At 44.3% G+C, this 15052-nt stretch overlaps 1 protein-coding gene across 4 annotated transcripts in view; it reads right to left on the bottom strand.

The window, feature by feature from the left end:
• Positions 1-15052, bottom strand: part of LOC140396432 (sodium-coupled neutral amino acid transporter 4-like) — a 116137-nt gene that overhangs the window by 39053 nt on the left and 62032 nt on the right. For all 4 annotated transcript variants that reach the window (XM_072485051.1, XM_072485049.1, XM_072485053.1 and 1 more), the window contains exons 3-7: positions 14800-14893; positions 14525-14640; positions 9113-9186; positions 8932-9024; positions 526-607 (exon numbers count right to left, since the gene is read on the bottom strand). In XM_072485051.1, the coding sequence (XP_072341152.1) occupies positions 526-607; positions 8932-9024; positions 9113-9186; positions 14525-14640; positions 14800-14893 (459 nt within the window). The remainder of the gene's footprint in view (positions 1-525; positions 608-8931; positions 9025-9112; positions 9187-14524; positions 14641-14799; positions 14894-15052) is intronic.

Genomic DNA, 15052 nt, shown 5'->3' with positions numbered 1-15052 from the left:
TGAATGGCATTGACAGGGTGTCCAGGTAGCACTGCCAGGTGGCCAGGATGGCAGGGCCTAGGCGTCCAGGTGGCATCAGCAGATACCAAACACCCAGGGGCCCTGATAGCGTAGGAGACCCCCCCAAGTGCCGTTCCACCTGGTCCCTGTTTGTGGGGACCAGTGCTAAATGGCTGGGATCTCCTCCTGGGTGCCGGTTAGATCGGGTGTACTCTGCAAGGCTGGGTCCTGCCCATTGTGTGCTGGACCGGACTGCAAAATCCTGTTAGATCTCACATGGCAGAGTGACCATTGGGAATCCCAGAAGAGGCCTCTCACGGGATCTACTGGCCGTGTCCCATCCCGATTCTGGCAGGACGTGGTCAGTAAATTGCGCCCATGGTCATCTTTGAACGAAAATAGTTAATTTTTGAAACTGAAACTTAGATGGTGAGGAAGGGACATTATTCATTCTCAACACAACTACTGTTTTGTACAATTGTGATGAGCCATGACATACAGTTATATAAAAGCCAAGATACATACCCATTGACCTCGTCGATTCCCATAAATGACCGTATTACTTCTGGCAGCTCATATTTGACTATAAAGAGGTAGCTTGACATAGCTGTAACAGGAATAGTTTGATTAGATAAAATGCTGCTTAAAATTTAATTTGATTCAGTTTCAGTAAAGGATTCCTGAGGATTAAGGAACTTGACACAACCAGTTTTGCTCTACTTTGAGAAGTGGTGGGGTGGGGCAAAGCATCACGTACTTGCAAACAAAATCCTCAAACAAATTTAATCTGTAGTTGTGAAAAAATTCAGCTTGTAATGCTATTTTTTTCAACAAGATGGGAGTGAGCTACTGGAGGTTGTCGGGAATTGTGGATGGCAGCAAGAAGGCAAAGGGTGGGATTCTCCGACCCCGCGGTGGGTCAGAGAAACGCCGGGGGCGGGTGGGTGGGTTGCGAATCCCGTGAATCACTCCAACGCCGGGCCTCAGATTCCCCGGTGACCGGAGAATCAGCGCCAATGGCGCCGGCGCAATCACTGTGGCGACGTTCAGGGGCTGCTCAACGAGCAGCCCCCCCCCAGTGATTCTCCGCGCTTGACGGGCCGAATGCCCGCCGAGTTCGGCCGACTCCCGCCGGTGCCGTTCGAGTGTGGTCCTACCCGGCGCGGTCGGTGTTCTGGCTGCGGGGGCCGCCCTGGTGTGGGGGATGGGGGATACGACTCCGGGGGGGCCTCCACGGTGGCCAGGCCCAGGAACGGGGCCTACTGATCGGCGGGCGGGCTAATCCCGGGGCGGGGGGGGGGGGGTGCTATGTTCCTCCGTGCCGGGCCCTTGTAGGGCTCCGCAATGTTGCCTGGGGGCCGGTGCGGAGAAGGCAACCCACGCATATGCGCGGACCTGCACCGGTCGTGGCGCGCATGCACGGATCCGTGCCGCCCGTGCTTGCGCCCGTATCGGCAGCCGGAGCTGCGTGAAGCGCTCCAGTGCCATGCTGGCTCCCTGTGCTGCACAGGATCGCTTCTCCTAGGGGCCAGATGACGCCGGCGTAAAACGCTCTGGCGTTTACGACGCCGTCAACACTTAGCCCCATTATCGGAGAATCCCGCCCAACATCTTCAGGAGATGGGAGAATGGGAAAAAATAAAGAATTAAAAAGATAATAAAGTTATGGAGGGAGCCTCCAGCAGGCAAGGTAATGTTAAATGCACTGAACAGTTAACCTGCCAGCCAGCAATGACAAGATTCATCACTTCCAGGGTAGGATTGCATTTGTCAGTAAACTATGAAAATAATTCTCCATTATATGTTTAAAAAAAATTAATTTACGAGATTTGGGTGTCGCTGATTATGCCAGCATTTATTGCCGATCCCTAGTTGCCATTCAGAAGGTAGTGGTGCGCTGCCTTCTTGAACTGCTGCAGTCCCCAAGGTGTAGGTACACCCACTGTGCTGTTAGGGAGATAGTTCCATGATTTTTGTCCCAGCGACAGCGAAGGAACGGCGATATATATCCATGTCAGGGTGGTGAGTGACTTGGAGAGGAACCTCCAAGTGGTGGGGTTCCCAGGTATTTGCTGCTCTTGTCCTTCTAGGATGGTAGTGGTCGTAGATTTAGAAGGTGCTGTCTAAGGAACCTTGGTGAGTTACTGCAGTGTAGATGGTACACACGGCTGTCACTGTTTACTGGTGGTGGAGGGTTTGAATGTTTGTGGAAGGAGAAGAAATCAAGCGGGCTGCTTTGTCCTGGATGGTGTTGAGCTTCTTGAGTGTTGTTGGAGCTGCACTCATCCGGCAAGTGGAGTTCATTACAATCCTAACTTGTACTTTGTAGACGGTGGACAGGCTTTGGGGATCAGGAGATAAGTTAATCGCTGTAGGATTCCTAGCCTTTGACCTGCCCTGGTAGCAACAGTATTAAAATGGCTAGTCCAGTTCAGTTTCTGATTAATGGTTACCCCAGGATGTTGATTGTGGGGGATAGATAATTTTCCTGGAGTTGGACTGTAGTGGACTGTTTCGGCAGTAAAAAGTGAGAAACAGGAAGGGGTGAATGAATGCACAAAAGGGAACTTGCTGAATTCCATTTATGTAGTTAAGCGGAGAGTGAATCAGGCATTCCAATATCCTCAAGTGAGGATTAGGGCAACCTACCGATTAACTGAGGTGAAGTCTCAGACAATTCCAAATCTGATGCTTGTTTATACTCAACAGAAAATCTACTGGACTCACAAAATGTCATCATTGACAATATTTAAATGGACTTGCTCTACAATCTTTATAATATCAGTCAACAAAAAATCTCTGTAACGTGTAATTATTTATTCTAGTTTTGTTCAGAAACAATAAGGAATGTTTACATCTGAGCAGCTAAAATAATTGTTTTTGTCCTTTTAAATTTATTTTAAATCAATACACATGGAAGATATTGTTCATGGCTTGCTTGTGATTTTAAGAGCTACCAAAAAGGACAGATTAACACAAACTATATTTGTAAAAAATTGATCTGGAAAGATTAATTCAAAACACGCATTGTGTTTCTGCAAAGTCAAATGAATGTCAAGTGATCAGTTTCATATTTATATAGAATCACAGAACAGTATAGTAGAGAAGGAGGCCATTCAGCTCATTGAGTCTCCCCTGGATTTCAATGAGCGGCACAGTTATTCTCCATTTTCTGCGCTTTCCTCATATCTCTGCATTCATTTTCTCCTTCAAGTAATTGTACAGTTCCATTTTGAATGCTATTACTCAATCTGCACAGATCAACAGGCAGCAAACTCTATATCCTGTGTGTCAAGCTATTTTCCTCTTGTTGCCTCTGGTTCTTTTGCCAAATACTTTAAATCTGTTCGATCCTGCAGTCCCTTTACTCATCCGGTTTATACTCTGCATCATTTTAAACACCTCTATCAAATCTCTTCTTAGTCTTTTCTGCTCTCCAGATATGAGGGTCCATGGGAGGAGGGGAGGTGGGTGGGGGTTGCGAGTTGAGGAGGGATAAAAGTTTTAAAATCTTCCAAAATAACTTGGATGCAGTCTCAGAGAACAGAAACAGGCCTTCTCCCAGTGAGCCAGAGAGAAGACAGCCAGAGTGAGACAGCAAAGAGTGAGTTTGGGAATTTGAATCCAGGTGGGAATTGAATTGAATTGAATTAAATCAGTAAGGCAGCTCCTTTTAAATTTCAGGAGTTTAAATTAATTTAAATTAAGCTAGTATTGTGCAGTGTAGGTTAACAAGGGCTGCCCCACCCACTCACATAACTGGTTGGCAGTTAAGTGTCAGTCACATAAATTTCCCTTGATCTAAAAGCAGGTGGGGGAGGGGAGTCAATTCAGGACAGTTTAAAAAGAGCAACTTGTAAACTCACTCCCAGTGAGTTCTCCCAGTGAGCCAGAGAGAAGACAGCCAGAGTGAGACAGCAAAGAGTGAGTTTGGGAATTTGAATCTAGGTGGGAATTCGAAGCTGGCTGGGGAGGAAGTGCTTTTTAGTGCTTTTTATCCCTGGTAAGTGACTGGTAAGTAGTGTTTCTGTTTTTCTGTTTCTTTTCATTGGTATATTTTTTTTATTTTTTCTTTGTTTTTTTTGTTGAAATTGTAGTTGTTGAAGTTAACCGAAGGTTTAAGACATGGCAGGAGATCTCAGACCCGTGTCATGCTCCTCGTGTGCGATGTGGGAGCTCAGAGACCCGTCCACTGTCCCTGGCTCCTTCACGTGCAAGAATTGTGTCCAGTTGCAGCTCCTGTTAGACCGCTTGACGGCTCTGGAACTGCGGATGGACTCACTTTGGAGCATCCGCGATGCTGAGGACGTCGTGGATAGCACGTTTAGCGAGTTGGTCACACCGCAGGTGAAAGGTACTGAGGGAGATAGAAAATGGGTGACCGAAAGACAGAGCAAGAGTAGGAAGGCAGTGCAGGTGTCCTCTGCGGTCATCTCCCTGCAAAACAGATATACCGCTTTGGATACTGTTGAGGGAGATGGCTCACCAGGGGAAGGCAGCAGCAGCCAGGTTCATGGCACCGTGGCTGGCTCTGCTGCACAGCTGGGCAGGAAGAAGAATAGCAGGGCTATAGTGATAGGGGACTCAATTGTAAGGGGAATAGACAGGCGGTTCTGCGGACGCAATCGAGACTTCAGGCTGGTATGTTGCCTCCCTGGTCCAAGGGTCAAGGATGTCTCGGAGCGGCTGCAGGACATTCTGGGGGGGGGGGGGGGAGAGGGTGAACAGCCAGCTGTCATGGTGCACATAGGCACCAACGATATAGGTAAAAAACGGGACGAGGTCCTACAATTTAGGGAGCTAGGAGTTAAACTAAAACGTAGGACCTCAAAGGTAGTAATCTCAGGATTGCTACCAGTGCCACGAGCTAGTCAGAGTAGGAATGTCAGGATAGAGAGGATGAATACGTGGCTCGAGAGATGGTGCAAGAGGGAGGGATTCAAATTCCTGGGACATTGGAACCGGTTCTGGGGGAGGTGGGACCAGTACAAACCGGACGGTCTGCACCTGGGCAGGACTGGAACCGATGTCCTAGGGGGGGGGTGTTTGTTAGAGCTGTTGGGGAGAGTTTAAACTAATGTGGCAGGGGGATGGGAACCGATGCAGGAAGTTGGAAGGTAGTAAATCAGGGACAGAAATAAAAGGCAGTAAGGGGGAAAGTGTAAGGCAGAGAAGCCATAGTCAAAAATCAAAAAGGGCGACAGTACAAGGTACAGTGACTGAGGGGAGCTCAGTGAATAGGACCAGGAATACTAAAAGAAATAAAACGGGAAGTGAAAACATTAATGGTAAGCAACGCGGCAGGTTGTTACATGAGGATATGGGTTCGACGTCAAGGAAAATTAGGAGAAAGGTCAAGAGGAAATATAACTTAGGCGAGGTTACTGATCGAGGTGTTAAGATTCAGAACAGAGGTAAAAAAGCCAACATAAGGGTACTTTACCTGAATGCTCGTAGTATTCGGAATAAGGTAAATGAGTTGATGGCGCAAATCATCGTGAATGACTATGATTTAGTGGCCATTACTGAAACATGGTTAAAGGATGGTCACGACTGGGAGTTAAATATCCGAGGGTATCAAACTTTTCGGAAGGACAGAGTGGACGGTAAGGGAGGTGGTGTAGCTCTGTTATTTAAGGATGACATCCGGGCAACAGTAAGGGATGACATCGGTGCTATGGAGAATAAGGTTGAATCCATTTGGGTGGAAATCAGGAATAGTAAGGCGAAAAAGTCACTGATAGGAGTAATCTATAGGCCACCAAATAGTAACATTATGATGGGGCAGGCAATAAACAAAGAAACAACAGATGCATGTAGAAATGGTACAGCAGTTATCATGCGGGATTTTAATCTACATGTTGATTGGTTTAACCAGGTCGGTCAAGGCAGCCTTGAGGAGGAGTTTATAGAATGTATTCGCGATAGTTTCCTAGAACAGTATGTAATGGAACCTACGAGGGAACAAGCGGCCCTAGATCTGGTCCTGTGTAATGAGACAGGATTGATTCAGGATCTCATAGTTAGGGATCCTCTCGGAAGGAGCGATCACAATATGGAATTTAAAATACAGATGGAGGGTGAGAAGGTAAAATCAAGCACGAGTGTTTTGTGCTTAAACAAAGGAGATTACAATGGGATGAGAGAAGAACTAGCTAAGGTAGACTGGGAGCAAAGACTTTATAGTGAAACAGTTGAGGAACAGTGGAGAACCTTCCAAGTGATTTTTCACAGTGCTCAGCAAAGGTTTATACCAACAAAAAGGAAGGACGGTAAAAAGAGGGAAAATCGACCGTGAATATCTAAGGAAATAAGGGAGAGTATCAAATTGAAGGAAAAAACATACAAAGTAGCAATGATCAGTGGGAGACTAGAGGACTGGGAAATGTTTAGGGGGCAACAGAAAGCTACTAAAAAAGCTATAAAGAAGAGTAAGATAGATTATGAGAGTAAACTTGCTCAGAATATAAAAACAGATAGTAAAAGTTTCTACAAATACATAAAACAAAAAAGAGTGGCTAAGGTAAATATTGGTCCTTTAGAGGATGAGAAGGGAGATTTAATAGTGGGAGATGAGGAAATGGCTGAGGAACTGAACAGGTTTTTTGGGTCGGTCTTCACAGTGGAAGACACAAATAACATGCCAGTGACTGATGGAAATGAGGCTATGACAGGTAAGGACCTTGAGAGGATTGCTATCACCAAGGAGGTAGAGATGGGCAAGCTAATGGGGCTGAAGGTGGACAAGTCTCCTGGACCTGATGGAATGCATCCCAGAGTGCTAAAAGAGATGGCTAGGGAAATTGCAAATGCACTAGTGATAATTTACCAAAATTTACTAGACTCTGGGGTGGTCCCGGCGGATTGGAAATTAGCAAACGTGACACCACTGTTTAAAAAAGGAGGTAGGCAGAAAGCGGGTAATTATAGGCCAGCTTCGGTAGTAGGGAAGATGCTGGAATCTATCATCAAGGAAGAAAAAGCGAGGCATCTGGATGGAAATTGTACCATTGGGCAGACGCAGCATGGGTTCATAAAGGGCAGGTCGTGCCTAACTAATTTAGTGGAGTTTTTTGAGGACATTAACAGTGCGGTAGATAACGGGGAGCCAATGGATGTGGTATATCTGGATTTCCAGAAAGCCTTTGACAAGGTGCCACACAAAATGTTGTTGCATAAGATAAAGATGCATGGCATTAAGGGGAAAGTAGTAGCATGGATAGAGGATTGGTTAATTAATAGAAAGCAAAGAGTGGGGATTAATGGGTGTTTCTCTGGTTGGCAATCAGTAGCTAGTGGTGTCCCTCAGGGATCAGTGTTGGGCCCACAACTGTTCACAATTTACATAGATGATTTGGAGTTGGGGACCAAGGGCAATGTGTCCAAGTTTGCAGATGACACTAAGATAAGTGGTAAAGCAAAAAGTGCAGAGGATACTGGAAGTCTGCAGAGGGATTTGGATAGGCTAAGTGAATGGGCTAGGGTCTGGCAGATGGAATACAATGTTGACAAATGTGAGGTTATCCATTTTGGTAGGAATAACAGCAAAAGGGATTATTATTTAAATGATAAAATATTAAAACACGCTGCTGTGCAGAGAGACCTGGGTGTGCTAGTGCATGCGTCGCAAAAAGTTGGTTTTCAGGTGCAACAGGTGATTAAGAAGGCAAATGGAATTTTGTCCTTCATTGCTAGAGGGATGGAGTTTAAGACTAGGGAGGTTCTGCTGCAATTGTATAAGGTGTTAGTGAGGCCACACCTGGAGTATTGTGTTCAGTTTTGGTCTCCTTACTTGAGAAAGGACGTACTGGCACTGGAGGGTGTGCAGAGAAGATTCATTAGGTTGATCCCAGAGCTGAAGGGGTTGGATTACGAGGAGAGGTTGAGTAGACTGGGACTGTACTCGTTGGAATTTAGAAGGATGAGGGGGGATCTTATAGAAACATATAAGATTATGAAGGGAATAGATAGGATAGATGCGGGCAGGTTGTTTCCTCTTGCGGGTGAAAGCAGAACTAGGGGGCATAGCCTCAAAATAAGGGGAAGTAGATTTAGGACTGAGTTTAGGAGGAACGTCTTCACCCAAAGGGTTGTGAATCTATGGAATTCCTTGCCCAGGGAAGCAGTATAGGCTCCTTCATTAAATGTTTTAAAGATAAAGATAGATAGTTTTTTGAAGAATAAAGGGATTAAGGGTTATGGTGTTCGGGCCGGAAAGTGGAGCTGAGTCCACAAAAGATCAGCCATGATCTCATTGAATGGTGGAGCAGCCTCGAGGGGCCAGATGGCCTACTCCTGCTCCTAGTTCTTATGTTCTTATGTTCTAACAAGCCTGCCTGCCCGTGGCCAGTCCAGGATTCCATATGATTTATCATCTGCTTTATTAAACTGCTCAGTCACCTTTAAAGATTTGTGTACAAATGCTCACAGGCCATCTCTGCTTTTGCACTTTCTGGCTCATATTGACCCTCCTCACCAATCCTACTAAAATGGACCCCACACTTTACAACCTTGAATTTCATCTGCCCATTCAACCAGTCTTGAAATCCACTATTATCTTTCACACTGTTTACTGCAGTCAATTTTTGCATCATCGCCAAATTTCAAAATTCTGATGTGTACCCCCAGGTTTAAACCATTAATGCAGTTGCCCTATTAATGAAGCAATGGGAACATTTCTATACATCTCTCTTGAGTACAAAAATCAATAATTCACCACAGCCCCATTTTTATAATTCCTGAGTGAATTTTGAAGTTATGGGCCATTGCCTCTTGCCCCTCATGCGCTTCAATTTTTCTAACAGGACTAATGTATTATCAACAATCTAAAAGTCAATCCTTAATAAAACAACATTAAAGTGAGGTTGATGGATTGGGAGGTCATTATGAAAACAAAAGACTTTAATGTGGATTTTACAAAAAAAACATTACCTCCAATATTTTGCATGGTAATAGAGCCAAAAGCTGCAATTTTTCCAGGCCACCCAAAAGCACGTTCTCCTAATTTCTCATAAACCAAAGAGCCTGATTGAGAAAGAAACAGAGACTTTAGTGAAACAAAATGACAGCATTACTGATGTGTATATTATTGGACAGAAAGCCATGATCATACCTCCTTCCTTTGCAGTCTTCAGTAACAGATGGACAGAATACAAGGATAATGATGCCACTGCAAGTAACAGGATCCTGCAAGGGAACAAAAGGCGGTTTACAAAAAGAAGTGAAAAAAATAACTATGTATATCCCTCAGTACAAATAACAGGCAGAGCATTTGGATGTGTCGAATGATCCTTATTGAGTTCTTAACATTTAACAGAAGTGTTTGGATTGAAGTTCCATTTATTCATTTCGACGACCCCTTTGGTTTTGAATACAAAACATCATTGTATTACTTGTGAAATCTACCCTGGCCAATTCCACCTCGTAAATAAATAGAAAGAAAAATGGCAATGCTGAAAACCTGACACTGAAAAAGCCGGAAACACATTGTCGCTGGTCAGTATTTGTGGAGTGCCGAAGAGTCTGTAGCTGAATCATTGCTTTGTCTGTTCTCCTTTAGTATTTCTAAAGGATGCTGTTATGCCTGCTGCAGACTTGTAAATATTAGCAGAGCCTTGGGCATTGAATGTTCTGACTAGTGCAAATTAATATGCCATTTCAGCCCTGGATCAGAAATAAACCCAAGAGCTTCAGTTTAATATTACAATCAACAGCAACATTAATAAACTGACATTATTACCTCTTAGGTACAATCGCTTAATTAAGAGTTCGAGTCATTCCTTTTGTTAAGACTCTGAGCACACAGGACTACCAAATTACTTTGGATCAATATGTTAGAGGGCGATCAGATTATTATTATTATCGTGGGCGGCACGGTAGCACAATGTTTAGCACTGTTGCTTCACAGCACCAACGTCCCAGGTTCGATTCCCGGCTTGGGTCACTGTCTGTGTGGAGTCAGCACGTTCTCCCCATGTCAGCGTGGGTTTCCTGCGGGTGCTCCGGTTTCCTCCCACAAGCCCCGAAAGACGTGCTGTTAGCTAATTTGGACATTCTGAATTCTCCCTCAGTGTACCCGAACAGGCGCCGGAATGTGGCGACTAGGGGTTTTCACAGTTTTAATGTAAGCCTGCTTGTGACAATAAAGATTATTATATTATATAATATTATTATATTATTATATTAACTGTATTTTTTCTTTATTATTCCTTTGGTATTTTAGTTATTCATAACACAAATCGGGTTTCTATAAAATGTATTAAATGGACTACTATACACTTTGATTTCAACGACTGTCTATTTCTGTATAATGTGTTTTGATGTAGGTTGCTTCAGATCATGACCTTATCTTGCAATGTATGAGACATTAGGCACTGTCAATTTTACTTGGTTCTAAAATTATGTTCATAATTTATGATAACAATTGACCTGTCAATAAACTTATGATCACAAGGCACAGGTTAGAAAACACGCTAAACAGATCGAAGATGAGATTAGGTTTTGGGGGCGACATTGTTAAAAATTAGACCAGAAGGTCAGTTGAGAATACTGATTTTGTAGCAAAACATTAGACTATATGCTCCCTTAAAGTTTGTACTATAATGAGTGTACATCAGATAAATAATATTAGACCTTTATACCTCAATTAAATGTGTGTCAATATACACTGATCACTGATAATTTTGTGGAAACAGGAACAGTAATGTTCCATATTAATTTCGCATATATTTACAAAGTTCAGCAATCAGATATTGACTGATCCTAGAGTGCTCTGGAATGCAGAAATATAATCATAACTCTCTTCTCAGAAATAACCTGCCAGCTGCCATAGTTTATCAAGACTGTTATCCTATATAGTGCAGAGTGCCTACATATGCCATTCCTCTCTTTCCTCCATTGCCTCAGCGCACCATTCTTCAGAAGGAAGAGGCTCACCCTTAATAACGCTTTAAGCAATTATAGCCAGGAAGTACAAACTTTATCTTCCCATTAATCAGTTCAGTCTATTTAACCATAGGTTTCAGATGCTACTGTGGTGTAGTGAACATTCTGTGTGGGATTTAACTAAATGGGAACAAAGTCCCATAGTGAGTGTGTTTAGCTGCGTGTTTCCCCGCACTCGCAGCGCCAAGAAACACAACGCTTTAAAACGCGACTTGCGTTTGATAAGGGTCCTCAACGGGGAATGCGAGGTCGAAGCCAGACTTAGCCCCGTTTTGTACTCTGAGGAAAATCCTGATCCCTGAGGCCCTCAATGTGACCCCTGACACCACTAAGTCCCAACACACTTTGAGATGGTCCCCAGTCCCCCACACACCCTCCCAACACCTAAGCAGGGCACTCACAGTCCAATCACACCAACGCATAAAATGCCAGCTTGACAGTGCCAGCATGGCAGTGCCCCAGCCAATTGGCAGTGCCGCCTAGGCACCATGGCAATGTCAGGCTGGCTACCAGATGGCACTGCCAGCCTATCACCCCAGGTGGCACCAGCAATGCCAGGGAGCCATCCCTGGGGGCCTCCAATTCCCTGGAAGACCTCACGAGTGCTATTACATCTGGTCCGGGAGAATTTCGCCCCAGTTTTTTTCTCAAAAAATATACTTTATTCATAAAATCTATCATAAACATTACAGAACATTTCGAATTGTCTTGACTGTACATTTCCATCAGAGTTACACATGCCCTTGACTTTCTTCCATTCAATTTTGATAACCTTACACACATATCGCTTTTTACGTTACAATTCCTTCTTAAACATTTACATTGTCATGTTTCTTTTATACATTGGCGTGTTAATGACCCAGACCGAGGTGGGTTTACACTGTTACCCGCCCCTCGGTGTACATTTGGTGGTAAGACCTTACACAGTGGTCTTTCCCCATTGCGCCTTGGCGGCAGCTGCCCCAAGCTTGAGTGCGTCCCTCAGCAGGTAGTCCTGGACCTTGGAATGTGCCAGTCTGCAACATTCGGTCGAGGACAGTTCTTTGCACTGGAAGGTCAGCAAGTTTCGGGCAGACCAATTAGTGTCTTTCACCGAGTTGGTGACCTTCCAGCAGCAGTTGATGTTTGTCTCGGTGTGTCCCCCTGGAAACGGTCCGTAGTGCGCAGAGTCCTGTGTCACAGAGCTGCTCGGGATGTGAGACCAGTACTGAACAGCACTTGCTCGAGGTCTCCGAGGCAAAGGCAATAGATCCCACGCCTTGGGTAACTCAGGAATCTGCACATTAAAACGGGACTAGCTGGCTCGCTTTCATAATCTGCAGATTTTCTAAAATGTGATTTCGCCCGCAATGGGCAGGATTCACATTGCAACGTCTCACGAGATTGCGTTAGAACTCGCAAGACATTGCGAGCAGGGTAGATCCCAGGAACAGGGTGGGAACAGGCACTGTCAATTTTACTTGGTTCAAAAATTATGTTCACAATTTAATTGGCTTTAATTGGCCACGCTGTGCCATGGCGAGCTGCTGTTCGGGTTCAGTGTGGCCATTAAATCATGCCCTCTAATTCAATGCAAATGTACAATTTAACAGAAAAGCGATTTTAGTAACAGCTTTACAGGTGGAATTTTCCAGTTGCGTCATCCCGAGACCTGAAATTCCCACCTGAGGTCAGTGGACCTAGAAAGGCCTGTCAAATTTTCTATCCCACCTGTAGCCATCTGGGATGGCCATTGTTGCGGCTCCGTCACCAGGAAGAGAGAGTGATGTCCTCAAAGAGTGGTGAGTTTGGCTGGATGAATTTGGGGCCAGGGAGGCAGATCCCAATGATGCGGTGGGAGTGAATTGTGGTGCACAGGCAGCACTCTGCTCTGGGGGCATTCAGGCAACCATTGCCTCCAGAGGATCCTCCAGGTGTCAAGGAGCACCCATCAAGGGGGCTTCTCTGCAGAACCTGCTTGGGGTGTGGGGGGTGGGAATTAGAGTTTTCTTGATGGTCTCCTCACACAGCAATGGGCCTTCCTGATGTGGTCAAAGTGGCCTTGAATTTTCCACATAAGTGATTCAATTTCTCTCCCAGCACGTGTTCATGTTGCTAAGGTTACTGCTGCTGGTAATATGCCATAGCATGGGCAGATGTCAGGATCCTCTCTGGGCATCTTCTCCCTGCCATATTGCTAGCCCTCCCATCTCCCAGTCTGTCCACAGAGAGAAATTCAGCCCAAATGAGCTAGGCAGACATTTTAAAACATGCATGGAGAGGAAACATCAGTGGAACAATATAACAGACAATCTCAGTCAAGTAATAATCTATTGAAGAAGTAAAAGGCATTAAACACAGGACAAGTGAATAACTAAAGTAGTGAGATGCAAAACACAGCCGAGGAATGAGAGAAATGGAAATTCTGAGGGTCAGATATAGAACATAGAACTGTACAGCGCAGTACAGGCCCTTCGGCCCACGATGTTGTGCCACTCTATCTATCCCTCTCATCTTATACACCTCAATTAAGTCACCTCTCATCCTCCTTCGCTCCAATGAGAAAAGCCCTAGCTCTCTCAACCTTTCCTCATAAGACCTACCCTCCAATCCAGGCAGCATCCCTGTAAATCTCCTTTGCACCCTTTCCAATGCTTCCACATCCTTCCTATAATGAGGTGACCAGAACTGCACACAATACTCCAAATGTGGTCTAACCAAGGTCTTGTACAGTTGCAGCATAACCTCACGGCTCTTAAACTCAATTGCCCTGTTAATAAATGCTCACACACTATAGGCTTTCTTCACGGCTATATCCACTTGGGTGGAAACTTTCAGAGATCTATGGACATGAACGCCGAGATCTCTCTGCTCCTCCACATTCTTCAGAACCCTGTCGTTAACTCTGTAATCCGCATTCAAATTGGATGGAAAAACCCAGTCTGAAATTGAAATGGTGCTGCAGGGGAAGTAGAGAGAGTCCATTAACTCCAAAAAAGAGAACAGATCAACAGGGAATGGGTTTGATCTGTCTTGATGACTTACATTAGATTTACCTGATCTATATTGAAATGAATTTGAAATGAAATGATGTACATAATCAGAAACATTCTCCTTGTGAGTTCTATGTTCTGTTGGCTTTAATGGGATGAACCAAAGATTGTCCTCATACTTATTAGGATTAGAGGGCAATTGGAAAAAGAGAAATTAGACTAATTGCATAACTCTTTCAAGGGGTTGGCACAGTGATGATGGGCCGAATGGCTCCTCTGTACTTCGGTAATTCTGTGACCAGAGCCAGAGACAGTCAAGCTGCCTGGTTTACATTTTTTTTAAATGACTGGCAGTTAACTGTCAGTCATCACCAACTGGTGCATTCTCTGTGGCAACACCTCTAACAATCTGAGACATTTGTCAAACAATCAGCACACTCGTCTCATACAGTACAAAGTTATTGTTTTCCCTGGCATTGCTATTCTTGTGGATTGTCCTGATGAGTGCCAGATGAAAAGCTTTGAAAAAAAAAGTCTTTTTTTTTCAACAATATTCAAAATATTTTTTCCATGATATTTTATTAGACAAATCAGCTTTCAGTACTTACACGAACAGGATGATTCCAGTATTGGCCACTGCATAGGACAGGCCAAGGATGCCACTACCCATGATAGCATTACTGAGATTAAAAGCTGACAATCCAAACGATGCCATTCCAGGATGCTGCACAAAAATCAGACATGCGTCAGTACAGTTCCATATGTCACGCTATATTTACTATTACTTTTACATTCAGTACAAAATAAAGAATCTTTTTCACTAATTGCATGACTTAAAAAAGACTGACAAAATAAACACTGATGGACTGACAGTATTACTCACATATTCTTCTTGGTATTCTTCATACTTTGTTTTTCCTGAAAAGTCACTTGTTAGAAACCGCTGAATTTCGACATCATCACCATCAATAAATTGACTGGGGAAGGGAATCAAACCAAAGTAAGGCAAACGCTTGCTGGAGTTTGAGCCAAAAGGCAGGTTGCAAAACTGATCTTTGTCTCTTTAAACAAAGCACCTTATCCTCTTGGGGTAACTATGGATGACCATTTGACTCATCCAATCAGAGAGATGCTAC

This window comes from Scyliorhinus torazame, chromosome 19, assembly GCF_047496885.1.
Source record: "Scyliorhinus torazame isolate Kashiwa2021f chromosome 19, sScyTor2.1, whole genome shotgun sequence".
Lineage (NCBI taxonomy): Eukaryota > Metazoa > Chordata > Chondrichthyes > Carcharhiniformes > Scyliorhinidae > Scyliorhinus > Scyliorhinus torazame.
Note: the sequence above shows the minus strand (reverse complement) of the source record. Positions and strands in the feature narration are given on the sequence as shown.